The sequence below is a fragment of the Cyprinodon tularosa genome, unplaced genomic scaffold (assembly GCF_016077235.1).
Source record: "Cyprinodon tularosa strain WSP-4 unplaced genomic scaffold, ASM1607723v1 ctg576, whole genome shotgun sequence".
NCBI classification, from domain to species: Eukaryota; Metazoa; Chordata; class Actinopteri; order Cyprinodontiformes; family Cyprinodontidae; genus Cyprinodon; species Cyprinodon tularosa.
Window position 1 is genome coordinate 279,630 of NW_024039314.1, and position 27,992 is coordinate 307,621.

The 27,992-nt window shown below is 40.3% G+C and overlaps 2 protein-coding genes across 2 annotated transcripts; one reads left to right on the forward strand and one right to left on the reverse strand.

The window, feature by feature from the left end:
• Positions 1-1,397: 1,397 nt before the first annotated feature.
• nup205 (nucleoporin 205) lies at positions 1,398-21,948 on the reverse strand. Its single transcript, XM_038306234.1, has 42 exons — positions 21,921-21,948; positions 19,964-20,106; positions 19,611-19,782; positions 19,377-19,521; positions 19,085-19,244; positions 18,695-18,923; positions 18,431-18,595; positions 17,763-17,938; positions 17,551-17,667; positions 17,257-17,394; positions 17,013-17,163; positions 15,191-15,396; positions 14,928-15,110; positions 12,851-12,901; positions 12,553-12,762; positions 12,199-12,436; positions 11,927-12,116; positions 11,717-11,837; positions 11,398-11,479; positions 11,145-11,309; positions 10,927-11,051; positions 10,729-10,843; positions 8,631-8,780; positions 8,377-8,451; positions 8,126-8,283; positions 7,931-8,011; positions 7,598-7,789; positions 7,267-7,468; positions 7,067-7,165; positions 6,669-6,817; positions 5,713-5,904; positions 5,482-5,603; positions 5,068-5,200; positions 4,420-4,546; positions 4,211-4,284; positions 3,842-3,970; positions 3,571-3,697; positions 3,278-3,450; positions 2,797-2,926; positions 2,216-2,344; positions 2,012-2,088; positions 1,398-1,936 (listed from the first exon to the last, which is right to left on the reverse strand). Exons 1-42 carry the CDS (start codon positions 21,946-21,948, stop codon positions 1,784-1,786), a joined length of 5,982 nt encoding a protein of 1,993 aa, XP_038162162.1. The 3' UTR covers positions 1,398-1,783.
• Positions 21,949-22,236: 288 nt separating this feature from the next.
• agk (acylglycerol kinase) lies at positions 22,237-27,972 on the forward strand. Its single transcript, XM_038306236.1, has 14 exons — positions 22,237-22,615; positions 22,703-22,742; positions 22,839-22,918; positions 23,344-23,419; positions 23,501-23,626; positions 23,693-23,787; positions 24,335-24,404; positions 24,583-24,662; positions 24,743-24,800; positions 26,664-26,811; positions 26,907-27,004; positions 27,088-27,158; positions 27,245-27,329; positions 27,454-27,972. Exons 1-14 carry the CDS (start codon positions 22,506-22,508, stop codon positions 27,586-27,588), a joined length of 1,272 nt encoding a protein of 423 aa, XP_038162164.1. The 5' UTR covers positions 22,237-22,505; the 3' UTR covers positions 27,589-27,972.
• The last annotated feature ends 20 nt before the right edge of the window (positions 27,973-27,992 follow it).

The following is a 27,992-nucleotide window of genomic DNA, read 5'->3' on the forward strand; positions in this document are numbered from 1 at the left end:
TCCCTCCTGGATGAGCTTCTAGAGACGGGACACATCCTGTTGACTACAGCAGTCATTCACATTTTAAGTGTATAATTATCTTATTTCAAGGTCAAAATACTAATTTGATTGGCTTATCCTCTTATTTACCTGCTGTTATTGATGAAAACTCTTTTTAAAGACACTTTTAGATCTGTTTTTGCAGTATGATAATATTTTACTTGATTCGACTCAGTGTAATCTCACTACAGGTATTTAATGCTGAAAAGCCTTCAGGAAAAAAAAGGGTAAAGTTAAAACAAGGGAGGAAAATCAGAAGCCTCTGTTGTGTATCAGACATATCGGTTGAAACGTATGATGCTTTCTGCATCAGAAAAGCAACACCGACTGTCCTCATGTGAAGGAAGATTTAAGAGAGAGTGATGAGTGAGGAGCTGAAAGAGGCAGTACGCTTTGATGATGGACCAGCAGCACAATCAGACATAGCCAGCCGAAGCAACAAGTGTAAATGTGTTTTTATTGCTGTAATTAATTTTATTTAAAGTAATTTATAAAGTGTGACGAGCACAGACTGTTCTCAGTCAGCTAAAAAACAGCCTCTTCATTTTTATTAACCTGAAATGTGTCACACAGACCCCCAGAGCTGGACAGACCCAGGGGATGTGCCTATATTATCCAAAGGATGCTCCCACGCCGTACCAGTGCTCGTTTTTCCTTTTCAGTATTCCAATAAAGCCACAAGAGCACAAACCTGATAAATCTGAATGTAAATCCATATTTCTGTCCCAAAAGTTTGAGAATCTACGCACTTTACACCCTATAAGGAAAGTGTACCTACAAAGAAAATAAAGACATCCAATAATCTGTACCGATCTTGTTTGCTTGGTGCCTGAGTATCTTAAGTATTCAGAAATGTTTTCTGAAAAGGAATGTTCCTTTAACACGGCTCCTTGTTTAGCTTCTCCTCTTAAGATTTTTACAACTTAACCCAGTGAGGTTGAGCCAGAAGCTGCCGTTTATCACAGTAGACCAGATAAAGCCAATAAAAGATGAATCAGGAAATGGAACTACAGATATTTTAGGTTGTGTGTTTGCAGGTACATTTACAATTAGGTGTGGCTGTTTAAAGTTTTAGGTCAATGTTGATTTTATTCAGCTTAGATCTTGACCTGCGTTTCCTTGCAGGGTCGCCTCCAATTCGTCAGAGACAATGAGGCAATTTAGAGACCAATTAACCTGGCAGTCGTGTACTTCAGAGAAGCCAAACATGCAGAAAGAATCAGGTGCTCAGCCTTTCCCTTATGATCGTGTATTTATTGCCTTTCCTAATAAACTAGTGGTAGTTTCTTGATTTTTCTGTAATATTACAGACGCCTACAGCGTTCATCTCTCTCTTAACCAGCCGAAAATTTCTAGACTAACAAGAAAGAAAATGTTTTATTTCTTAATGTTCTCATTTATGGGAAGGTACCCAGAGCTGGAAGTATTTTTTATTTTCTTTTATGAAATAGATGTTAAGTATTGACATTTATTTTCCATTTTGAAAGTATTTATTTTCAGAAAACACAGAAATAAATCAGAATATCAAAAGCCTAACAAGTAAAAATATAGGTGCATTCTTCCACAAGCAATGATGGCATTAGAACTGTGGCAAAGTGCCACATCAGTATGCTCACCGCCCAACAGCCATTAGAGACGTTGGTCAGTAGAAATCAGTGAAGATAACAAGAGGAGTTATTGTTTTATAGCCGGTCCCATTCAGACACACGCATCATTTCTTGATCAGTCTTTTGTGTTGGAGCGCTCAGCTCTTGGGCTGTCGGATCAAGCCGCGGATCCTTCGAACCAGAGCCTGGATGAAAGTGTAGCGAGAGCGGACCTGGCTGTATAGGCCCTCAACCTCCAGTAGCTTCCGCTGGAGAGCTTCCCCAAATCCAGCATCCATGTCGCCTTTCAGCTGCAGCAGAAAAATGTAGTCATTACAGATGAATATAAGAAAGTTAACATCCTGTTGATAGGACAATTTTCCTACCTGGTCCAAGTCTTGCTGGCTGACTCTAGACAGTCCAACTCCACGGCCGCCACCAGCCTGCAATCCACCAAACGACTCTGTAAAATAAACCAGAGTGGACATCTTAAAACGCTTTTTCTAAAGAAGTCTAAACATCAACGCTGTTTCCTGCCTGTCTTTGTTGTTTGATCATGGCAGACGGACAGCTTTAGGGAGAGAGCTCACCGTCTTTAAGGCGGGATCGGAACAAACTGGATCCAGGCAGCAGGGAGTCTTTGGGGTCGCTGGGAGAACAATGCAGCAGGTAGTACTCCAGATGGCGCCACAATACAAACAAGCAGGTCTCGATGACATCTGAGGAAGAGGCGGGTTAAGGTTCAACTGCAGCTTGTTAGGGATATGATCAGCATGGAAGCTGGCTAGTCCGTAGCCACAGGATGCACTCTGACGTCTTCAGCGAACAGCACCAGTGTCTTCAGTGGTGCTTCTGTTAGGTCGCCGCCTTCAGGCATCTTTCCCATAGCCACCAACTCCCTCAGACATGGAATGCCCCAGAACTTTTGTTTTCCCCCATTTTTAACCAATCAGCACTTTTCTGCTGCTGTCAATTCTATTTTCTAAGATTTAGCCAATATTCCACCCAAATGCAGGGTGTAGAGAAATACAGTTAACCCGATCCATTTATATAGGAGCACAGTTTAAAGTCTAACAAACTGGATGGTTTACATTTCAGTCAAAAAAAGAAAATAAAAAAAGACCTGAACTTTATTACTTTGAATAAACCAAATAGAAACGTTAAAGGATACAGGAGCATAAGGCCAGAAGTTTGGCTCTGTTGTTGATGAACTGCACCAGCCGCCTCTTGGCTAGCAGGCTCCTCTGGACCGATGAGATCTTCTCCACGGCTCCTGGACCTGACACCAGGCCCTGGCACAGCTGCACAGAGGATCAGAAGCACTAAGGTTTAACCCTGATAGTTCTCTACCTTTTATAGCTTGGTGTTTAGATGTTGGATAATTAAAAGTGATGACGATCACAGTTAATGGCTGATAATTACAAGTTTAACTTTCCAGCTGGAAATGATTCATTTACAACGACATTCTGGCAGAATATTATGTACCAATGTAAATTATCTGGCATATCTAAATATAAAAATACCTACTAAAAACAAAACGTAGACCATGGGGAGTGTTTTAAGAATCTTTTTGTTTTTTTCTAATGATATATAGAAACAGGATCATAAAAGTAGAGGAGAAAATGTCGCATGGCAGCTGATTTGAGGGTTACCTCCTTGAGCTCCTCTGGAGGCAGCTGATCAAGGCCCTGCAGCTTGCTCAGGCTCTGCCGGTGATTCTGGTGGAACTGGAAGAAATCTGAAGCGCTGTTCTTCAGCAAATACAGAACCAGACCAAGGCTAGGGACTCGGGAGTGAGCAAACAGTGGCAGAGAAGATGAAAGATCTTAAAGGTGGGGAAAAAAAACACACAAAAGAACATGAATAGAACAAAATAGAACAACAACCAACCAAATAACTATTTTCCTGTTTCCTTTTTGTAAAGTATGGAGCAGATGTCACTAACCTGAGCGTCCTCCATCCCTGCCAGCTGGCTCGCTGCCAGACGGACTAAAGAGGCAGATGCTGAACTGAGCCTGGGAGGAGCTCTGCAGCAATAGAGTCTGGCAGTACTCCATGATGTTGGCACACACCTTCAGGACAAAAGAAGCCATACATCAGGGCGGCGGCGACAACCCAAAAACATGCAGCCTGCCAAACATTAAAGCACTGTCCCCGCTTCCCCCCACTCAGATAACCCAAGTAAACATTCCTCTAGTAGACAATGTACGTCAGACCTGCATCATGGCCACTTCAATTTCCTCTCTCCGTTCGGCTGATTCTCCAGGTGTAGAAATCTCTGCCTGCTTCAACAACCTCTCTCGTTCGCTTCCTGCCAGGCGGCCCAGCAGGGAGAGACACAGGCGCTAAGAAGGGAGACACAGTTACCGACTAAAACACGGAATACATGCATTAACAGCAATGCAATTCAGACAGTCTTTTGATAATTTTCCAGAATCTTCCTTTCTTTGAACAATTTCTGAACATATCAATCAAACTATTCAGTTGTGACAGCATCCAAACCTTATATCAGCTCTAATCTAACATCTCTTGTACCTGTAGGCACAGTTTTTGAAAATAATGTTTTAGGGTAAAAGGTTTCTCACCTGGAATCTGGTGATGTGACCCTGAAACTCCATGAGAGCGGCACTGTTGATCTCTCCACCCATCTCAAGAACACCTAACAGAACATAAACTCCACTTATTGAATCACAGAGTCAGCAAATATTTCTGGGATTTACAGGATTAAAAACTAAGAATGAATCAACAAATAAAATAATAAGAGTTAAGGATCTTTTTGGGAAGGTTTATATACCTGGCAGAGCACTTTTACTGATGATTGCAGTGAGCAGAGAGAGTTCCTTCAAAGCTCCCATGCTTAACTCCTGACAACGAAGCAGAGCCTGAACAGTGTCTGCGTGGACGATCAGCCATTGGAGGACCTGCACAAATACACAGCCTTGTTTTTTTCACCCATTCATTTTCATTGTGTATGTCCTAACCCTGTACCTCACCCCAAACTCACTCAATTCACAACACGTTCTTTATACAAACAGGTGAGGACCAGAAAAATGTTTCAACAAATAGTCCTTAAATTGCAGGTCAAATAAAAACATGCAGTTTTTATTGCAAAAGAAAGAAACATTGGGGCATGCAGGTGGCACATTGGTTAGCGCGCACAACTCATGTATGGAGGCCTTAGTCCTCTACGGGTTCTAATTCGACCTGTGCCGCATGTTTCTCCCCATCTCTCATAACCCCTTTGCTTTTAGCCTACTGTCAAAAAAAACAAGCCTCTAGTAAAATCTCAAAAAGAAAAAAAAGAAACATTTAAAACAAACCAGTCTGTGTGTAAAGAGTTGAACGCGTTTAATTTCTTATATTTTATAACTGAAATATATGACCCAACCTTTCATCTGTAATTCCAAGAAGGTAGGAGATTTCTTACTAAAGTTTTGTTTACCTGTGCTGCCCCCTGCTGGTGATTCATGGACGTAGAGGTCAGTATAACTTGAAGAAGCCTCAAAGTTGGTAAAAGAATCTGTCTGTAGCGCTCTATTGGACTTGGGATGAAGCCAGATGGATCCCGCATCATCCTGAGACCACATGGGAACAGAAAGACTGAGTCAGACAGCCGACTAGCGATGCACAGACAGAAAAATTTAGGCCAATTTCATCCTTCGATTATAGTGTTGGAAGTTATGGTTGAAAAATGTCTAAGCTACTAGAGCTAATATTGGGAGAAATTATTAGAGACTGAGTTTTTCATCTCAAACTTAAAATCTTCTTTGGTATTAAAATTTCTGAAATATAAAACAAAAATAAATATATAACATCAGATAAATATTTGACAGATTCCTTCTCCTTCCTTCCTTACCTGTGGGAATCAGTGTCAGGAATCATATCGAACACCTGACACTCAATCAGCTGTGCCACCAAACCACAGCGCAGCAGCTCTACAGCCCCCTGGCCGCTTTTAGCCACACGAGTCAGCAGAGCCTGCAGCAGCACAAGCAGTTTAGCTTCACTTAGAAAGATGTACATTTACATCTGTAAAGATGTGCTAGAACATTTAGTCAAAATGGAAAACATGTCATGCTTTCCTCACCATCTTGCTTTCATAGATGTATAGAGGCTTGAGGATGGGTGGCTGGGGTGTGAGCAGGCTCTGCAGGGCAGTATCATCCTGCCTCAGACTCTCCACCAAAGAACGCAGGTAGCCGCTGTTGCACACAAAAAGCAGCCACTGATTCTGACGATCTATTGACAGGATACGATCCAGAACCGCAAGAGCCAACATCTGAAAAAAAAGGGAGGGGAAACAGAGTCTGGATTCAGTAAAAAATAATTACTATACAAGATCCTCGTCAAATAGGTGCTTTTCCATCCCTTAACCAGAACCACTGTCAATGGCAGGGCCAACTTTCAATAGTTTATACAGATTCCAGCTAAGTGCCACCTCACTGTATCACTATAGATGTTTAAATCCAGGAAATGGTTCATCATCCATCAGTGTTATACTAAATGTTGGTGGAAAACAACAGCAGAAAGATGCCGTAATAGTCTGTGCCCTAATCACTATAGAGCACTATATATAGCCATTTTAGATGAGTGTCTGAACACATAGTGGATGAAAAAGTAGTGGACTCGAAATTTCCCACAATGCACCTTGAAAAGCAATGATCATCTGTGGTAACTAGATGAGCAGATATGTCCCAGAATGCTTTGCGAGAGCATCATGGGATTTGTTGTAACGGGAGACATAAAAATGGTGCAGTAACCCTGCAGGGAGGCAGAGTTAGTGACCAACCGGGAGCAGAAAGTAGTGATCATCTGTCAAAACAGTCAATTAACTGAGTTCACTATAAAGTCCACTATATAGTCCCCGCTCTTTATAGTGATTTAGGGATTAGGGCAGACATTCAGACACAGCCCATCTTAGCTTTGCGATTTTTTTCTCTTCATAAATCTAAAAAAGTTCAAATAATCTAATTCACAACTTTCTTAAAATTATTCTAAGTATTTAAAAGAATCTTTGTAATGTATTGCAGGTTTGGATCTTACCCTGGTTATTTCATGACCATCACAAGCATCCCGACACACAACCTCCATGAGGGCTTTGCCATAGCTTTCAATGATAGCGAGGTTCTCTCTCTGTAATTTAGAGAATCCATCTTCAGGAGCAGTGAGACGCTCCCACATGGCCTTTCCTGCTGCACAAAGAAGAACATTTCTATGATAATTAGGGCTGAATTGAAGGATTAATTTGCTAATCAATTAATCTGTCGATTATTTATTGATGACTAATCGATTAATTGACAATTATTTCAATAATTGATAAATTACATTAATCCGATTAATTGTTTCAGCCCTACTGATAATCTTACCAGAAAAAACGTAATCTGTACACAGTTAATTTCAAATATTGCAAAAACCACAGTAGATTTCCTTGTGCTTTTCACCTGTCTGCAGAGTCTCTGGTTCCTCGGGTTTCTGGGCTATTTGCAGGTAATACAGCAGAGATCCATACAGATGAGCACGCAGCCGCTGGTATCCACCTCCTTAAAGGATCAAGAAGAAAAAGAAATAGTTTGAATCAAAAATGCCTCTTACTAGAGTCGTCTGATAGGAATTAGCCTACAACACGTTTTTAATGACCAACCAGTGCAAAGGATAAAGTCCAACAGTTTGCGGAGGATCAGGTGAAGGGCTGAGTTAGCGATGGAGGCAAAGCCTGAAGATGCTTCAGCTCCCACCCCCTGCTGCTGCTCAGACAGCACTGACTGGCTGAGCTGTGCAGTCAGAGTGAAGACTGCTCCTGCAACAATGGGCATCAACTCTCCTGCTGCATCCTCTGATAACACCTGCACAATGCAAAGCAGAACCACAAACGGCCTCAATACATTAATAAAAAAAATTAATCTGTAATTTAAGGAATTATGCCACATTAGGACAAGCTGAGCAATCTCACAACCCCCCTTATTTTCACCAACCTTATCAAACAGATCGAGCAACAAGTCTCTGATGATGAGCTGCCTGTCTTCAGCAGGTATAAGATCAGCTGGACAGGCAGTTAAAAGTGTCTCCACCAGGCTCCTCCAGGACTGCAGCGCATGGCGCTTCGCACTCAGGCTACGGCGGACCCGGTTACGTTCCACTACCTGCTGCAGGATGGAGTTCACCTCCTGTGGAAAGGGATCCAGGCACGAAGGTGTTGATTAGTAAAAGGTTTTTCCAAGAGTTTAATCATCAGATAATTAACAAATTAAGAGATCTCAACATTTTGAAAGTACAATTTACGTTCGGAAGAAAGGAAGGACACTTACTTCCATCAACAGGGGCCTCTGTCCTATTGCCGCCACTCCCTGCAGAGCATTGACCTCAGCCACCAGCACTCTATGAAGTAACTGGGAACATGATGGCAAGAACAAAACACTAAAGACAAATCTACATAAAAAGAAAGACACTGAAATGACAGCAGAAAAATAAATTAAAATGTGGTCTTCCACCCAGACACTCACCTTGACGTTGCAGACAGTGTGTCCCTGCTCGTTGACATGCTCACAGTTGGAGATCACCTGCTCAATCTGAGTGCGCTCAAAGAAGTCCAGCTGCAACAGCTCAGGCATGTCCTGGCTAAAGTCAATGGCATCCAGCACGCTGAGCAGCTTCCTGCGCACTGATGGTTAAAAAAAGCCAATATAATCAGTTAATTGGTTAATAGACTCACACGTCACAGTTTGTGTGTGTTTAAAGGCTGCATGGTACAAACCTTTAGAGACCGTCTCAAAATGTAGGAAACCACTGACTGATCTGGTATCTTCTTCCATCCCAGACTCGCTCTCAGCTACAGATGAAAACAGATCTCTCATTTTAAAACACATTCATTCTTTTTCTATAATCACAATAGATACAACTTCCTTCAGGGAATGAGCATAAAAACAAAGAAAATAGTTTAATCAACAGAGAAGAGCAAATTAGACAACTGCTGGGATCTTCAAACTTTCAACATAAGCTGGAAGCTACCGGCATGCTGAGGGTGCGGCTGATCATCCAGCAGGAGGCTAACCAGGCGCTGGGTGTGAGAGCGCTGCCGGTTCAGGGAAGTCACCCTCAGCTCGATTGCAGCGGTTTTCATGAGCCATGACATTTGGGAGAGGGCAGCAATCTGGTTCTCTGTAGACAAAAACATAACGATCGAGAAATAACTGGGGAGCCTAACTTTGCTTGTGCAGCTATTAGCAGAAAACACTTCACCTTCTGCTAAAGGAATTGGTTCAGTTTAAATTTGCATTAAAAACTGTTCACAGCAACCAGTATGGTGACTTTTTCAAAACTTAAAGAAGCTAATAGTTAAGAATACATAGATCATAACACTGAGCATTAATCAGAAAACTGATTATGCAATCAGGAAGTATTTCCACACAGACAGTGCTAACTTATTTATGGTATTATAATCAGAGCTGGGCCAGGTGGACAAGAACTGAAACATAGTTTTAGTAGAAAGCTTTTTTTTTTTTAATAACAGTTTCCTGTTTGAGCATTAATGACTAATTGGACATATGTTTACAAAAACTGCTGTTAACCAAGCACACAGTTTATACAATGCAGTGTTTTGCCCAGGTGGGGGAATTTAACGAAACTTATTAGTTTAGAAAAGTTTGACCAAAAAACTGCTTATTTTATAAAGTAAAGCAGATATTAAGCAATAAAACGAAAGCTACAGCTGAAATAATTGTTTTGGCCCGTTTCCAGTTCCAACTTTACCATCTTGCTTTTTCTCCTCTTCTTCTATCACATTATCCTCTTGTTCTATGCCGTCTCTCCACATTATCTGGATGACTGACGACTTATCAACAGGAGAACGGGGTGTATATTTACTCAAACACATTTTTCTCTTTGATCAAATATTCTCCTGAATGTTTCTTTTGCACTAAAGAAATGTGTCTTTTTTTGTTTTTGTTTTTTTTTTGTAGAGTGACATTCATAATTCTATATACAACCACTAATATACATAATTATATTTGATGAAGCAAATTAATGACTGATGAATGGCAATATCCATCCATTTTCTGTCACGCTATATCCCTGCTGGGCTTGCGAGTGGTGCTGGTGCCTACCCCCAGCTGTCTACGGGCAAGAGGCGGGGTACACCCTGGACAGGTTGCCGGTCCATCGAAGGGCAACACGGAGACAAACACGAAAAACAACCATTCACGCACACACCACACCTAAGGAGAATTTAGAGAAGCCAATTGACCTAACAGTCACAGGGAGGAAGCTGGAGTACCCAGAGAGAACCCCCACATGCTTAGGAAGACAGAAAGACACCGGGCTGGGAACCAAACCTGGAACCTTCTTGCTGCAAGGCAGCAGTGCAAGCAGCAACTGAGCAGCCCATGGCAATGGCATGGCAATATAACCTCCATAAAGGTTTATTTTGTGCACTGGCTGCATCCTGCAAACTTTCTATGCTGCACTCATCTCTATCTCCTTTCAAGCTTATCTGCTTATTTAATCTGCTCCTGTGTCTTTCCTTCTTTTCTTCCTCTCATTTTTGGAGGGACCAATGACATCTTACCCTGCAAGCAAGATAAGTTGCCCCCAGATTAGTGAATTCAAAAACTCCTGAAAACACGTCTTACCAGAAGCCAGCAGACGCATTATGCATTAGAGATCTGATTCTTAAGAAACGGGTGCAATAAAGTTTGAGAGGTGTTGCCATATATGACGTCATAAGAAGGGCAGGGAAACCGAGCAGATCTGCTACCTACACTGGCCTAAACACCGTCCGAAAAGCGTCATGTGTTTGTTTACATTTTTATTTGCTCTTGTTCCAAATGTATGTCTTTATCGTCTCTGGTTCACTGGTTTTCTGTTCCAACTGTAACTGTTTTATTGCTCTTTGTAATCAAGGTGGAGAAAGTTTAGAGCTTTCTCTGTGTCCTCGTTCTCTTAACACTTCTTTATTTTTTGACACCAAGGGGAGCACCAATCATCAAAAGCTCATTTTATAGGATTATTTTATACAATACATGATAAAGTAGACAGTTATGTTATACGTAACAATTCAGATCCCCCACCGCTGTAAATGCAAGGATCTTAGCGGGTGTTCTGAGCTCACCTGTTAGGATGAAGGGCAGGTGCTGAAGGTGAGAGAACAGGAAGTCCTGGCTGGTCCTCAGATAGCGCATTGTGGGTCCTGATGTGTCTGGGCAGGCGCACAGCTGGTAGATTACCTGGAAGAAAAAAAACATCCATCAAGGTTGTTTAAAGCACTCTGGAATCTGTTGCTCATGTATATGTTTAAGTGCCTGCTTACCTGGTAGCAGAGCTCGGCCAGGTGAGGGGCCTGCTGCGTGAGGACGGGTCCTGATCTTTTTTCAGTGCCTCTTTGCAACAGACTCAGGATGGCGTGCAGGCAACTACGCGGACATCCCAACACACCTGCCACAGACAGAAATCAAAACGTTAACTATCCCCTGAACACAGTCTCAACCACCAAACTCCACAGGTTACCTAAACCCCCCCTCCGCCCACCTGGATCCTGAAGGTTGGTTGAAGAGACGGGCTTCTTGACTTCATAACCCAGAAGGTAAAGCGCCAGGTTGGGCAATTTCAGCTCCAGGGAGGTTATGAGCAGGTTGAGAATGTGGATCTGGGTTTCATGGCGGATTCTTGATACTTTCTTTGGTGGATCAACATCTAAAAACCAACACAATTAGAGTCACTTTGATATTAAGGAGTTTATCTTAGACAGAATTAAAAAGAAACTTAGAAAGGAATTAATCACCATCTTCTCTTTCTGCTCCTTCTTCTGCTTCTTCGTTATCCAAACACTCCACAAATCCAGCCATTAGTTTATCACTAACAGTCTGAACCATAAAGAAACATAGTTAACAGAGTACATTATTTAAATTAATCGGGGGAAATACCAACCACCCTTCTATCTGAAACTGGGGTGGAAGTTACCCTAACAGCCTTCAAATTAAGAGTATACAAATTTTATCTTATGAATGATGAAAAAAAAATGGATGAAAAAATAAAATATAAGTTACAAATTCAAGGTTCTAGTTTTAGAAAATTGGACACTGTAGAAGAGTTGGGCAAACCTGATCATGTGTGAAATCTCCCACCAGCCGCAGCTGAATGTTGGGGTAGTTGGCGATGCGTCGCAGAATCTTGGCACTCTGAAAAGCAGCTTCTGGATTAGAGCTGCTGTGGTAAAGATACCTGAAACAGACCAATCAGAAACAGGTTCCGAGTCTTGATTAATAATACAAACCTCCAACAAGCTAACCAGATGGGCGTCGGCTGCATACCTGGCGATGTTTACGAGGTGGTCGGCTCTTCTGGTTTGAGGACTGACCCCTTGGAATAACTGCTCCAGAGGAGATACGAGAAGGGAGGATTGGCTCTCCCTGAGGAGGTCCATGAACATCACCTCCTTCTGCAGAGCCAGATCCAGAAGGCACAGAACGTGTAGGACAGCAGATTCCAAATGCTTCTTACCTATAACGGGATGATTGTAGGTCATACTCTGAGAACAGCTGCATCTGTATACCTTTCGCAGCAAGAGCGTGTATCTGCTCACCAGGGAAGGGAGCGTATTTGTCCAGCTGGCGAACACCCTCCTCCAGCATGCTGAGGCAGAGAGCCAGCGTGGGCGAGTCATTAAGCAGGTGAAACATGAGGCTGTGACCGGGGGGCTTGTGAGCAGGGACCTGCTCTCCCTGCAGCTCCACCGTCTCCTGGATGAAGTCTGAAGGCTGCGGCTCATAGTCCCGCAGCAGCTTATGGAACACCTCCAGGACAGAATCGGCAACCTCCCACTAAAAAAGCACCATTTTAATGTTATTTTAGTGTTTTTATTAAACAAGCCTGCATTATTACAAGTTAATAAACATGTATCTGAGCTCTATCCAAATTCTGCAGAGGGAACCTTTACCTTCTCGGCTGGACGGCGATATGCTCTGGTGGGGAACGGGAGGAACACAGAGTCACGCAGGAAGTTCAGATAGGGCTGAAAGCCAGGGACGCGCAACCCTGCCCCTAAATTAACAGGGACGCTGCTCTCCACCAATGTGCTGATCAGGTGACAGAAGGCCCGAGTCAGAGGGTACTCTTCACAACTTGACTCGATCTCATTAAGCTCCACCTGAGAACCAAGACCAAAGACCAAATATGCATTTTTAATAGTTAAACACCAAAGATATACAGTGATACAAACCTGGAGGACGACTTACCTCAATCCCTGCTGCTTGTCTCTGTCCTGGGGCTCTAACAGTCTGAAGGATCTACAAAACATACCTTAGTTAAAACAAATTCCCAAAATTCGGCTCCTTTTTACCACATTTTACAAAAAGTCTTTATAGTGTCATGATAAAAATTACAAACACCAAAAAATCACATTCAACAACAAACCTTTATTTCAAACATCCTGTCTGGGAGGTGTAACTAAATCTAAGCTTGTAAAACAAGTTGGCAGGCCTGGTCTTTCTAAACAATGCTCTTTTCTCCCTGCAGCTGTCAGATTATAAAAGGGCCGTATAATAACAGCTGATCATGAGCCGATGGCTTGGAGCTGTGTTCAGGGCCCATTTGCAATCACTACAATAACTCTAAAGGGATTTGGAACGTAAACCAACTTTCCTCTGTTAAATGGTCCCCAAATTGCTTACACAATTTTTATTGCATGTTTCTATGTTAGTTTGTAGTTTATGAATCATTTTAATCGGTGCTATAAACCTAAAGTTTCTCCCTGTGAGAGAAGAGTTATTTCAAAACTGTTACAGGCAAGATGTTTGCAGTTAGTGATACAGTGATATAGTTTATCAGTTATGAGTATAAATCGGAGCAGAAAAAGTAACAAACTGATGTCACTATGAGCTATGGAAGCCAAATAAGTGCATTTCTAAAAAAAAAAAAAAAAACTATATAATTAAAAACAATTACAGATATTTAAAAAAATTACATTCATAAATATAAAATTAAATTAAATAATGAAATCCATTTATCACCCAAACCATTTTAACTAAACCATATTTTAACACACTGGATTTGAAACAAAGTCACAAATGAATTTGTCTTAAAATACTGCTGGTAAAAACATTTTCTAACAGCAGCTTAGCTGTTTTAAAAGCAACAAAGCCATTTCCTACAGAAGTAGTTAAGTCTACCAAGGTTACACAATCACAGATTAAACCGTTTGCCTATTCCTCAAAGTAAAACTACTTCATGTAAGACTAATGAAAGCCTATCTGAACATCTACCACACTGACACGAATATAAGACGACCCCCTCCTTCTAGGACCAGTTTAGGAACAAAACAAAAATACCCGAAAGCAAAAAAGACTGATAAACTAAATTTATTTAGTTCAAGGAAACTATTTTATATTGAAGTGCTACAATTTCCTTGATATTAACATTGCATTGAAAGATTTGTGCAATTAAACTATACTTTTTTTTTTTTTTTTTACACAGTAAGAAACATTTAATTGAAATATTGCAACGCTTCACCTCAAATGCAACCTGAACTTTGCTCACGGCAAAGTTCACGTCTTAAAAACCTGCATAAAGCTTTTCCTCACACACAGACGTCCTCTCACTCTCATCCTGCAGCTCTGCACTTTTCTGATAAGCTTTTCTTTTGCTGATCGAATTTTACAGGTATTTTTGAACGTGCCATCTTCTTACATTGCACTCTGTAAATCGGTATTTCTTTGCTGCCTAACAGGCCCTTGATGCCTCCACTGCGTTGACCACCATTATTTTAAAATAGGCATCATAACTCCGATTTTTGATCCACTATTTTGGCAGCTACTCTCCATTTGTAGCATCCTTGTCACTTCATCTCAGTCGTGATATAGATGACCCCAGCCACAGCGAGGTCTCTGGCTCACAAAAAACTGGCGCCCTCTGCTGTTGCAATCGTTTAGCAACCTCAGACAACTGTCCGCCTGTATAATTGCTTTAGACCCCTATTATAAGACGACACCAACTTTTTACATTGTTTTTAACTATTAAAAAAAACCTGTCATATATTCAGGCTAATACGGTAATTTCAAATCTTGCCATAGACCAGATGCATTTAGCGCTTTGACTAGACCAGTTGTATTATATTTGACTGTGTTAACAATGGTTGTCCTGCTGGGATATTGTGCTGTGACCCATCTGCAGGGTTCCTTGGTCTTCATGATGCTCAATGTTCTCTAAGAACCTCTGTGATCAGAACCAAACCTGCTGCATTTAGGTTGAAATTAAACAACACGTGGGGTGTTCTTTCTGCTTTGTTCGGTGCTGCCACACATTGTTCTGTCCCACCTGTGTGTACTCTAGTGACTGCCAGAGAGACGCTGCAATTTCCGGTGACCGCCCAAAAGCTGCCAGGGAATGAAGGAGCTCAGCCTTCAGGACAGGTGGAACGCTGCACTGCAGTAAACCCAGCATCACTACAACTGGAGTCCACTGTGGGTGTTCACACAGCGCCAGCCGAGCATTTTCACTCTGAAGAGGAAAAACAATTCATTAACAGGATAAAGTATCCAAGGACGTGACCTTCATGAAGGGTGTGTGTTCTATCATACCCAGGTAATTATGGCAGTGATAAGCTGCAAGAAGGCCGTCAGTCCTTCCAGCTCCCTTTGGGTGATTCCCCTGAGCGGAGGGTGGCGGTAGTGAGCAGAATCGGGATTGGGGAGGTCTCGTCGCAGGTTCTCGTGGTACAGCATGAGGGAGTGGAAAAAATGTTCCCAGGACACAGGACTTCCTGAAGCTCCCTGAATGTTGTCACCTGTGCACAGGATTAGATGGTCCTCAGTGGAAAACATGTCCCTACTTTATATATATATATATATATATATATATATATCATCAGAATCTAAAACACAGTAAGAGCAGCTTTACTGGAGAGAAAGGGGAAACTTAATGGGAAGTAAAAAATAAATAAAAGATAAATATGAAGAAAATGTTCTGGCTGTTTTCTTTGAAGATCAGATGATTCTAATGGATCGGGATCAGCAGCATTCAAACATAACCAAGTTTTACTCAGAAACTTTGCATGTATGATAAAAAGATTTACTCCTATAAAAGGTCTGCGGGAATAGAAGGGCTATATGGTGCATCTCTGACTTTTATCAGTTAACCGTTCCTTCACTTCAGGCTGTTTTTCATACAGGACTAGGGATTCACCATATTTTTATTTTACCAGCTCATCCAGTATCAGACTTACTGATGATTCATAATTCAACAGGCTAACAACCCATACCGGTATTTTCTCTCCCTACACCTATTTACAAGTAGCTGTCATTTCAAATAGCAGTTCAACTAATGGTTTCTGTCACTTTATAAACATTTACACCACCAACATCTTTACTTCAACATCCTTCATGTGGCAGACGGATGAAGTAGTTGGAAGCACAGCACCTGCTTCCACTACAGACATAATGCTCATTGTTAAACAAAAAAAAAAAAAGAGCCTTTTATATAGATGTTTTGGAAACGACCGACATCCCATCTTATATTGGAAAGCTAATATCATGCATCCATATGCAGAATGAGATCTAAAAACTAAACTGCATAAACACTCTGTTAGGATAACAAGTCTTCCAATCCTTCCTCAGTGCGGCTGCAAAACAAAGATAAAAACAAACACATAAGGACTAAGAAAAAATGCAAAACTAATTTCCTTTTTAAAGGAAATAAAATATATGGGTCTTCCTTACAGCTGCCTCAGTTAACCTTGGATGTCACCCATCAGCAGGTGCATTTCCTTTCAGAATAATCTGTCTGCATGACATTTAGGACTTCCATTCTGCATCAGATAATTTCTGAGAATCCTTTAATAATCTCAAACATTTAAGACGTCTTTAGGTTACAGTTCAGTTTGCAAACCATTAGAATATGATTTCTATGCCTGAGCCTTGATGTTACACAGGATGGTCAGGTACAGTTGGGTAGGACCAAAATAGTTATGTGATATAGGCTTAGTCTGCTTAGTTATTGTATATACAAAATATAGTCATGCTTACTATAGAATAGAAAACTTGTGCCTTATTGGTTACTCAGCTGTGAAAAGAGAGGAAGGCGGAACCACTGCACTGACTGTGCAGGCAAGACACTCTTTGAAACCGTACAGCTCACAGTGAGCTCTGAGCCAGGCCGCTTCTGGCGCAGTGATGCATGCATCTGGTAGCAGTAATATTTATTACTGTCTGGTTTCCTTTGGGCTCAAGTCAGTTGGCTGAGCTGGATTTCCGATTTATACATTAAATGTCAACCAAACTAAATTAGCTGTGATTTCAACATATAAAATCATCAAAAATTATTAACTGCATTAAATTATGTAAAATATTATTTCCATTATGTCATTGATAAACTTTTTTCAAATAATGAACAGTTGGATCTTACTGTGAGCAGCGCCATTAGTTTTAAGAAGGCTGAAACAGTAGTGAGCGGACTGTGGACCATTGGCGAGGCCTTTCAGCATGCAGAGATAAGGAATGTAGAGGGTGGAGGGTAGAAGGTCTCCCATCTGACGCACAAACTTCGACAGGACCACCTACATCAAAGAGCAACAGCAGAAGAGCAGAAGAGGAAATCCTCAGTAATACACTATCAGAAATATTCTTACTGCTGGCCTCTAAAGCCTTACCTGTTTATGAGGAGGCCTTTGGAGGGCCATGCCAAGGTAGGAACCCTGCAGCGAGGTGTGCTGGAGAGACTCTGTGGGACACCAGAACTCCAGACCCAGTTCTAATCCAAACGGATCTTTGCTGTAAAACTCTCCAATCTGAGCATAAACAAAAAATCCCCAAAATGAGCAGCCATAGAGAAGCATTTTCATCACACCAAGTCTTTTAATCTCACTCCATTAAACAGATGATGAAATTCAAAAGCATGAGGGGGGGTTGGACTTTAGTTCAAAGTTTATTTTGCAAAGACTCACCAACACCATGAGATGGTCCAAGTCTTTCCGCAGAGATGATGGAAGTTCTCCATCCATCTGCAGAGACATGTGCACCAAGCGGGCATCTTCATCAGCGCGGTTACGAAGCTGCTTGACCTGCAGTGAGGAAAAGAAAGGGAGTTAATATGGATTATTTTCAACACGTAGTTGAATCAGTGGTTAACATAATGAAAATGGACTAAGAAACAAACCTTCATTGGCATCAGTGCGAGGAAGTCTGTGATGAGCGAATGAAGGCGGCGGATGTAAAACTCTTCCTGGGAAAAACTGTCGCATCCCAAGATTCCCTCCTTCATGAACAGGAAGACGTCTCCCAACAGAGCCTGATCCGTCAGGGCCTCGTCCGCTTCAGTGAATTCAACAAGGGCTGCGTAACAATAATGAACACCAATGTTCCATCAACCCACAAGCAGCTATACCTTTTTCTACTTGTTCAAATTCCACACATTTACACTTTAAATGTTCTTCTTTTTTAGCCCATTTAAGGTAAAATTACAGGGGGGTTTTTTTATATGAAGCAAATATCTTTACTGCTGTCTGGCTGGAAGGAGGGAAAGAAAGGAAGGACAAACTTTTGGATGGATTGTACCTTCATCCATCATTCCTGTCTGTCCATTTTGAACCATCAATTATTTACCCTCTTTTCCTACCTGATTTCTAAAAAACATTATTAAATAATTGATAGGATTGAGGGATGGGACGTTTAGACGCATGTATGAGAGAGAGTATAAAAATCAGAATATTTTCTCATCCCTTTTTCTTTTCCACTTATTCAGACTTGAAAAATGTGCAATTTCCAAAATCTTTTCAGGAACCAGAAACCTATTTCTGTAGGAAGTATAAGACATTCTAGACTGACCTGCTCCCTGTGGTAGCTGAGAAAGGACTCGGAGAGCCAAAGCCCAGGCAAGTCGACACACAGCCTGCAGGCCTGGAAGCTTCCATGGTTGGCTGTCCATCAGACGGCTGTGGACCGCAGCAACATACTGCCTCTCTGTCAACAACGGTAGAGCCTGGAGAAGATCTGTGGGAACACATCAACAGATCGAGCTGTCAGCACTACAGCAGCCGGTGTTATTTAGACTTTATTTCAAAAAATGGATTTAGCCATTTTTCCCATCACCTTCTCTGTCTTCGGTTCCTTGCTCTATAAAGCTGACATCCAAACAGTAGAGCAGAGCCATAACCAAAGCAAGGCTCACACTGTCCAGTGAACCGTCAGCCTGAGCTGTCACCGTCTCGAGATGACCAATGAGAGCCAAGGTGTCATCTTTAGTTAGTGGCGACTGACAGGTCCATGAAAACAAGCTGTCTGCCAGCGCCTGTCGACATTCTTTGATGAGATCAGAAACCTGAAGCAGGGAGAGAGAAAGTATTCAGCTTATCTGTAGCTCTTCCTCTCCAAATCAGCATTTCCACTCTTAATAAAAAAGCCAGAGGAGTTTCAGGAATAATAAATACATTTGATGATTATTGTTAATGCTTCGGATTATTAAAGGAGATTTGTTCACACCTCTTTTCTGTGCTTTTCGTTTCCCAAGCCACGTTCTTTCTGCAGCCGCTCAAACTCCCGCGTCACGCTTATCTCTGACACCAAAGTGAGAATGCGTTTGGTAAGTCCCTGGCTCATCAGCTCATCTGTAAAACGGGTTGTCAAGCCCACCAGCTCCCCACTGTATGAGACAATTGATGTCATGCCATTAGGAGACTTACACAGGTCTAAGGAAAAGCAGTGACAGAAGTGCTCATCGAGGGGCTTTTAAAAGTGTTTTTCATTGTGCAAATATTTCACCATCATGCGTTACCTTAAATCCAGAGTGAAGGTCTTGCCATGACGTGACTGGATGAGTGTGCGAAGAGAGTTGGCCACGCAGAGCTTTCCATCCCAGTAGAGTAACACGGCCACCAAGCCTCTCGTGAGGCCGGGGAAATGAGGCTGTTGTTGTTCACCTGGGGAAGGTGGTGTATTTTATAGGGTTGTTCTGTGTTTGCATTTAACATTATCAAAAAAAAAGAAGTGTTGAGTGACCTGACATTACCTGCCAAGAGAAGCTCCAAAGCTGCCAATTCTCCGATGTCGAACAAATCACTGAGGATGAAGGCCTCAGTAAGAAGCTGTTCCGGAAGGAGCCGAGAACCCTGCTGACCTTGGATGGCGATGCCTTCTGTGCTGGCTTTACGGACCTTTTCCCTCTGCTCTGGACTTTTGGGCTAAAAATGGCAAAAAGGCCATCATTTTTTGACAATTTCTGCTTGGTTTTCTATCATTTAATTTAATCACACTAAGGAATTAGAAAAAAACAGTGCCAGAATAAAATCTCCAGACATTTAAATCTAAAACATAAACACTTTTTAAAGTTGGCCTTTAAAAAGAGCAAGACCATATCCTCACCGGATTCTTAAAAAGTGAGAGAAAGTGTGGTTTGTGTTTCTTCAGCTGCAGATCCAACAGGTGGACGGTCTCTGGTTGTCTTCTCAGTATGGCCCCATCTACAGTTTCCCAAAGCTCTTTGAGTGGCCCCCAAAGACTGGCCCCTGAGTGAATAGAAAAATTCATTACTCTGCTGTGTTTGCTGCTTTACTTCTTAAAGCCATAAAACATTTTTACTCAGCCTCCAAAGAAATCAGATTTCTCAAAACCTGATGAAATAATGTTCAACTGCATTATTGTTTAAAACTGCAACATCGGTATCAGCTGGAATTCAGGTAAATTTTACCCTATTGTGTGTTTGTTTTCCATCATCACGATTAAAAACAAACAAAAGAAGTCAATTAAACTGGCTGGAAGTTAAATAATTTGCAGTTTAGGCTTTAAACAGCCATATAAGATGATGATGATGAGCAGCAGCTTTTCAGCTGCTCCTTCATTCAGGGGTTGCCACAGCAAGACATTACAGGATACTTACATGCTCACCATATATAAAAACCCATAATCGACAACAAGGGGCAAGTGGTGTGTGCAAAGTGTAAAATATCTTTAACTGAATGACATCAGCAATTAAGGATTGGACTCACAGTTTCCCAACCAAAAATTTGTTGATCACCTGTAGCAAAATACTGAGTGACATTTTAGAAATTTAGAAGTGAGTAGTCTCTAATGTAACAAGTAATTAAGTGGTTACCTTACATATGCAAAAAGCACCAAACAAAAACTTTTGTACAGACAATCCTTTAAGGGTCTGTATATGGTATAATCAGTATGTATCCAATCAATACAGGGAGTGGCGGCCTAGTGGTTAGGGCATAGAAAAAGCTTGGAATCCTGAGGTTCGAGCCCCACTCCCACACACTGTCACTCTGAGTCCCTGAGCAAAGACCCTTAACACCACACTGCTCGCCGGGCGCCGCACAATGGCAGCCCAATGCTCCCAAAAGGGATGGGTTAAATGCAGAGAGTTCTTTTTTTTATGCACCTGTGACACTCTAATGACAGTAAAAGCTGGAAAAATACTGCAGGCAAGTATGTTATGAACCTTAGAGATGTCTTATACAGCAACTCCAAAAAAATGTCAATGTTGGAAATGCATTATCTTCTTTAAAACTGATTCAATTAAAATATATTTTGGTTATTACAGTATATTATCTATTTATTTTCCTCTGTAACCTAAACGCTGATTAAAGAAATAAACAGCACAAATAAATGTAACAATTTGTTTTTTCTAACCACAAAAGGATTGACATTTTATGAAGAATGTTTCTGAATATTACTGTTGCAGTATTAAACAAAGGGGGGTCAATATACGATTGTGGATGTGAAGAATATTTCACTTTGGATTAAACGTTTCATGTTTCTATGTAAATTCGGACACACAGCACATCAAAGTCAAAATAGTGGAAAATTAAACAACTATCTTCGTGTTTGACTTACGTACCTGATAGTGGATTTATTTGTACGGTATTTTTTAGTACATTTCATATAAGAAAAAACATTTTGACACAAACATCATCTGAATATTTTCTCAGCTCTCATTTACACAGGGCTGTTGATAAATATTAGCACTTAATAACTGTTACTACCATTTAGTTTCAAATGTACGTTCCAATTAGACGAACTTGTCACCCCAACTACTGCTAAACAAATGTCTAATTTAAGTGGACATACTATTTCCCTTTATAGTGTGTCATGAAAAGTGACAGCATTAATCTGCTTTCTATACACCAACACGCCATAAGTAATTAGCTAAGCTAGGCTAAAATAGGCTATCTGCAAGAGCCATGCAAAAGAAGCATATAGAAACTAATATAGACGGATTAAACATTATATTTGTAAGCATTTATATGTGACATAAAACACAGACACCAAAAAACAGACTTAAATACAGCAAAAAAATAAAAATAAACACCATTACCTGAATTTACCGCCATCGGCGCGGCCATGATGCAGTCAGAAATGCTCTGGAAGCAGGTTTTGTGTTTGTGCCGGTGTAAAATATAACGTGATAAAAAAAAATGTACTTCCACATAATTATCTAAACAAAAAAATCGTTTAATATAATATATGTATATGCGTGTTCAGCTACTTTGTTATTCTGATATCTTAAAAGTTTCCGTGTAATTTTATTTTTTAAAGCAGGCGGGGTCTTCGCAGTTTGGAGACCGTCCATGAACCACTACCTGACGGGAAATGTAGTTAGCATGTCCATACATGGAAAACAACATAGGAATAAAATTCAGATTAGTGTTACGATTTACAAAATTGTATGCCAGTTATTATTTTGTTTAAAATAGAATTTTAATAATTTGTAATACCGGTTTGAATAAATTGGCTTCTAACATGTGTCACGAACATTAGTTCCGGGTTGTTTTAGCCCGATTGCTTTTGGCGTTACACCGCCATGTCTGTGACCGCTGAATTAAAATAAGCAGTTATGCCTTTAAATTGAACCCATCTGATGCCTCACTGACAGTGCAGGGCTGGGGTTGTTATTTTTACAATGGCTCGGGTTGTTAAAGTGTTTCGGACTTTGAGAAATCACTGGAAGAAATCCACGTTTGCTGTGTGCGTCTTGTCCTATGGGGGGTACTGGCTGTATGGTAAACACTGGTGGGTTTTAGAGCTGTTTAACTGTAAGTTTGAGTTGATTAATTGATTATTAAAACCTATTGAATGGTCCATCTTGTGTATTTCTAGTGACAGCATGGTGCGCAGAGAGGCCTGTCTTATAGCCAGGGTAAGTTCAAGTTGTTTTTTTTTTTTATATAATCTATTTGAATTATCAAAGCTAAACAAATGGTGCTATAAATTCTGATCTGCATTCCCTTGTCAGGAGTTTGGACGCCAGCAGATAGCGCCTCAGGAGCGACTACAGAAAGCAACTGTTATTCTGAACCCTGCAGCTTGTAAAGGGTAAGAATTTTTTTTTTTCTTCCCCATTCATCTGGCCTTCAGCCTGGGCTGCATAATGGAGCAGTGGGTGGCACTGCTGCATCAAGAAGGTTCCGGGTTCGATTACTGGTCCGAGATCTTTCTGAGGGAGGAGTGTTGGACTAGTGGCTACAGAAGGTTGCAAGTACTTGGTTTGATCCCCACAGTCTTCACTCTGGCTATTTGAGCAAGACCCTTAACCCCACACTGCTTCCTGGGCGCTGCACAATGGCAGCCCACTGCCCCCTAATTGGATGGGTTAAATGCAGAGAGTTAATTTCTCCAGTGTGAGATCAATAAAGTTCAATTATTATTATTAAGTCCATTCTTACTGTGAAGGAGCCCTGATTTATGGGGGAAACAGATATGCAACCAGATACCTGATCTACATTTTGAATTTTCTCCAGGAAAGCCAACAACTTATTTGAGAAGAATGCCGCTCCAATTCTACATCTGGCCGGTGTGGAAATTACTATAGTAAAGGTATTATTTACAGCTTCTGTAATTCTGTATATATGTTTTTGTCTCCAACTTCTAACCAACGTGTTACGAAACCCTCCTCAGACAGACTATGAGGGTCAGGCTAAAAAACTGATGGAGTTTATGGAACAGACAGACATGCTGATTGTGGCTGGAGGAGACGGCACGTTGCAGGAGGTCATCACGGGTTTACTGCGCAGGCCGGACCAGGTAGGTTTGACAAAGTCAGGAGAATAAATCTGTTATCACGGACTAAAATGATTCTTCTGATACCAGGACGTCTTCAGCAGTACACCAATTGGATTCATTCCTTTGGGTTCCCATAATTCTCTGAGTCAATCTCTTCATTTCCTCAGTGACAATAAAGTCAAGTAAGTAATAACATAATCATAGCAAAATTCTGCATAAGGAACAATTTCATAATTTAGCTTTGATTATTTTATTTATATATATATATATATATATATATATATATATATATATATATATATATATATATATATATATATATATGCTTAGCTCATTCCAGACTCTTGTTGGAGCATAATCGCATACAGGGAAATGATAAAAGGTCTATTTGATACTCAATACCATTTTTTATACTATTTGGAGAGAAAAAAGACAAATAATTAAAGGCATAAAAAATATTTTATTATCTTAGCAGGGTCACATCTTCTAGCTAAGTAAGTGTTCAAATAAATAAATACATTAAAAAAAACGAGATAAGTATAAGGTTATCAAATTTTATTCTTTTATTGTGCAAATAATCAAAAAACATAAAATAATCAGTAGCTAAAATATGCAAGCAACACTTTACTATTGATACCATGACTAATTAGCATCATATCCAAATACAGCATTTGAGTATCAATATTCTGTATTCATATTCCAAATCTCTGCTCCGTGTGAAACTTTTAGAGACATTACAGCAGCGACGCTGTCCATTCTGAAAGGGGAGACGGTACCTGTGGATGTGCTTCAAATCCAAGTGAGAAAGACTTAGTTACTCATTTTACCGGTTTAAATAACTTCCTCTGTTTCTTTACTTTATTCGGGGTCAAAAAAAGAAAAAGATAACTGAATGCTTATTAAAAAAAATTTTACGTCACTGTGACCTTTTATTTCATCCAAAGCTGAAATTTCTTTGGCCTTTATGTGTTTTGCAGGGAGAGAAGGAGCAGCCGGTCTTTGCTCTGATTGGACTACGTTGGGGGGCTTTTAGAGATGTGGCTGCAAAGATCAGCAAGTAAAAAGATCCAGATTGCTACAGATATTCTGAGTCACAGTAACCAAACAATGATTCACTATAATGTTTTTTCCTGTCAGATATTGGTACCTTGGACCACTGAAGACAAACGCAGCTCATTGGTTTCACACCCTGAGGGTAAGGCTCCACCATTACTGAAGAAAGCTGTCACCATCTTTCTCCACTGTGTTTTCTTAGGGTAGTCCAACACAAAGCACTACTATATATTCGTCTTGTTTTATGACCAGAGTGCCTTCTCCTACATGTAGAACCTAAAGGTGAACTTCTAGTAAGTTTTCTCTTAGCAATGGCTTTCTTAATCTGTTTTTCCTTAAAGGCTAGATTTATTTAATTTAAAGAGACAAATTACCTCCTCAGAGTTCCAGTGATCATCTTTGCTCCTTCTTGATGAATGTCCTCCACCTCCAGACTGTCAGGCTAGATGGATGTCCATCCTTCTCTCATTTTCAGACAGTTAGAAAACAGCTCTCAGGGGATAATCCTTCTTTAAACTTAACCAGAGCTTTCTCCCTGACCTTTCTGCTGTAACTCCTTATGATGCAGGTTGTTTTCTACAACAGAAGTTCTCAAACTTTCACAAGTGATGGTTTATTGAGGCATTGATACTGTCTCACAGAATACTGACACCTGCTGGACCTTTAAAGACACTACAGGCAGCTTATTTGACAGAAACTGACACTGATTTGATGACCTAGTACAATGATATAATCTAAGTTATTGTAGGTTATATTGTATTGTTTCATATCTATGTTTAAATTGAAAATATCTCGATTTTTTTTTTTTTTTTTAGATGCAGCCAATAAATAATGTAAACGTATAGCATGACGGGAACATTTGGGGGAAATTTGAATGAGGATGCTTGTGGACTAGGATTTTAAATCATATTTTTAAAACAATAACTATAGTAAAAACAGTAAATAAACTAAGTGTCAATTTGAAATTAACTTTAATTCATATAAGTTGAGGGATAACTGAGAGGAAAAGTATAACATGAGGAAATTGAAATAAAAAGGCAACAGCAGATTCCTATTCCTTTTAGGTTGCTCCAAAATTCTTGATAACTTTAATGATAAACTGCAAAAGATGAGACATTTTTAGCAGATGCATCGTGTGGACAGATTTTTTTAAATACAATTTAGTGTGTCGTTCAGTTAGAAACAACTCTTGTATCCATGTACCGTCTTTTTTCTTTCCTTTAGTCATGCTCTACTTTGTGTTGGTCTATCAGATCAAATTAAACTAATCTATTGAAGTGTGTGGTTCTATATATGGTTCTGAAAAATTTTGCCAAAAATTTTTTTTTAACCAATATTGCAATTTATTCTTTATTTATATTAAATTGTATTACCATTGCCTGAAAAACTGTTTTTTTTTTCTACTTGCATGCATGAATCTGTACTCTTGCTGTATCTCTCTCTTTCCTTCTGTTGTGGCAAAGCCTGTCTCCCACTATTGTTAAAAGTAATGTGACCAAAACTGAGTGCTTCTGCGATTCGATGATTGCCTTTTGTTTCACTGTAAATTACGGCTGAAACATTTAATCAGATTAATCCTAATTAATAGATTATTGAAATAATCTTCAAATAATTTAATAAATCATTAATTGGTAACTGGAGTACAGAGAATGTAAAATATGCCTTTAGCTGACAGAGCAACCCACTTAAAGCAGGATTATACAAAAATTTAAAAAGAAATGTGTAAACATTTTTCATTTAAGATTAAGAATCTTTTTCATCTTGTCAGAATGCACCATCCAGAACTCCTCAAGCGTAAAAGTTTTATTTTCACTTGGTTTAATTTTGCAAAAAGTCTTCTTTAATAAACCTTTGGCTTTCTGATTTTTAATAAAAATTAAAATCGATTTGCACCGTAATCGTGAGTTGCAGCGCTAACTAATGTAAATACAATTAAATTCTTGCTGTAGTTCTGTCCTTCCATGATGCTCTATTGCAATTTTGCCCTGATGTGTATGTTTTGCAGGAGTGGCCTCTGGTCCAGGACGTCTCGGTTTCTTTCTTGGCTCCCACACTTCGGCCCCCGGATCTGGCACCTCAGAAGCCCCCCAGGCCTAACCTACTGTACCGCATCATCCGCAGACTTAAGAACTACTGGAACCCTCCAATTGAAGGTAGGTAGATATTATTATGTTGATGCTAAACCTGCAGGTTTCCAGTATGCTAACGGTGAGTGAGCTTATGTCGCATGTTGGGTCCGTTTGCTCAGAGCCTCCAAAATCAGAGGAGCCAGAGAAGTGGGAGGAGCAACAGCTGTCTACATCAGAGCTTTATATTCAGACCCACAACAAAAATCCAGTAGAGAGGGTCAGTAGAACATTCTTTTTTTAATCTTTTTATAAAGACATTTATAAAGACAAAATTCACATTTTTAATGTGTGAATTCATAGCGGATGAATGACTCCTTGATGGTCTGTGCTGAGCCAGAGAACCTCACCGTGGGCGAGTTCATCTCCATGGGGTCAGTGGCTGCAGCGTTTCATCTCATGCCATGGAGAACAGATCCAAAGTATCCATGTTTATTTATGCAAATATTGTTTCCCTCAGGAATAAAAAGGTGAAGGATCCAACGCTTTTCACTGAGAACTCTACAAAACTGGAAGCCAGTGCTTGCCAGCTTAAGCTGCCAGAGGTGAGCAATTCTTGTGATCCACCTTCATGTCAGAGCAGATCTCATCGAATGTGATTTAGTTTCTAGTGTTTGTTAATTTTTGTAAAATTCAGTGGGCATTAAAGTGTGTGCATGGTTCCTGCAGGGCAACGCCGGCTTCTATAATATTGACAATGAGGAGTATGAAGCGATGCCCGTAGAGATACGGCTGTTGCCACGGAAACTACGCTTCTTCATCAGTGCGGAGCGCAGAGAGCAGCTCGCCTCACAGCCGCAGTGATACAAAGCGTCAAGAAGGAAGACGTGGGAAAAACAAGGAGCCATTTTCAGGATGGATTTTCTATTCGTCTGAATCGTTAAATGACTTCAACAAGCTGGAGATTATTAAACGTTAATCAGGCTTTTTTTATTCTTTAGATCTGTTTTAACCTGCTTACATGTTACATAAAAATATGTTGATGCTAAAAGGACCACAATTTTTCTGTGTGAAACTAAATATATTGCTTATAATTTACAGAAATTTACTGATAGGTTTACAGTAGTCGTCTAGACTGAAGGTTGATCAATAGAATTCTCCTCTGTCCAATTCTATGCATGTACGGATGAATGGTTTCAGCTATTATCTGATTAAATAAAAAAAGTGCAGGAAAGCAGTTAAGTTAAATCTTTTTCTCAAGCGGTTTG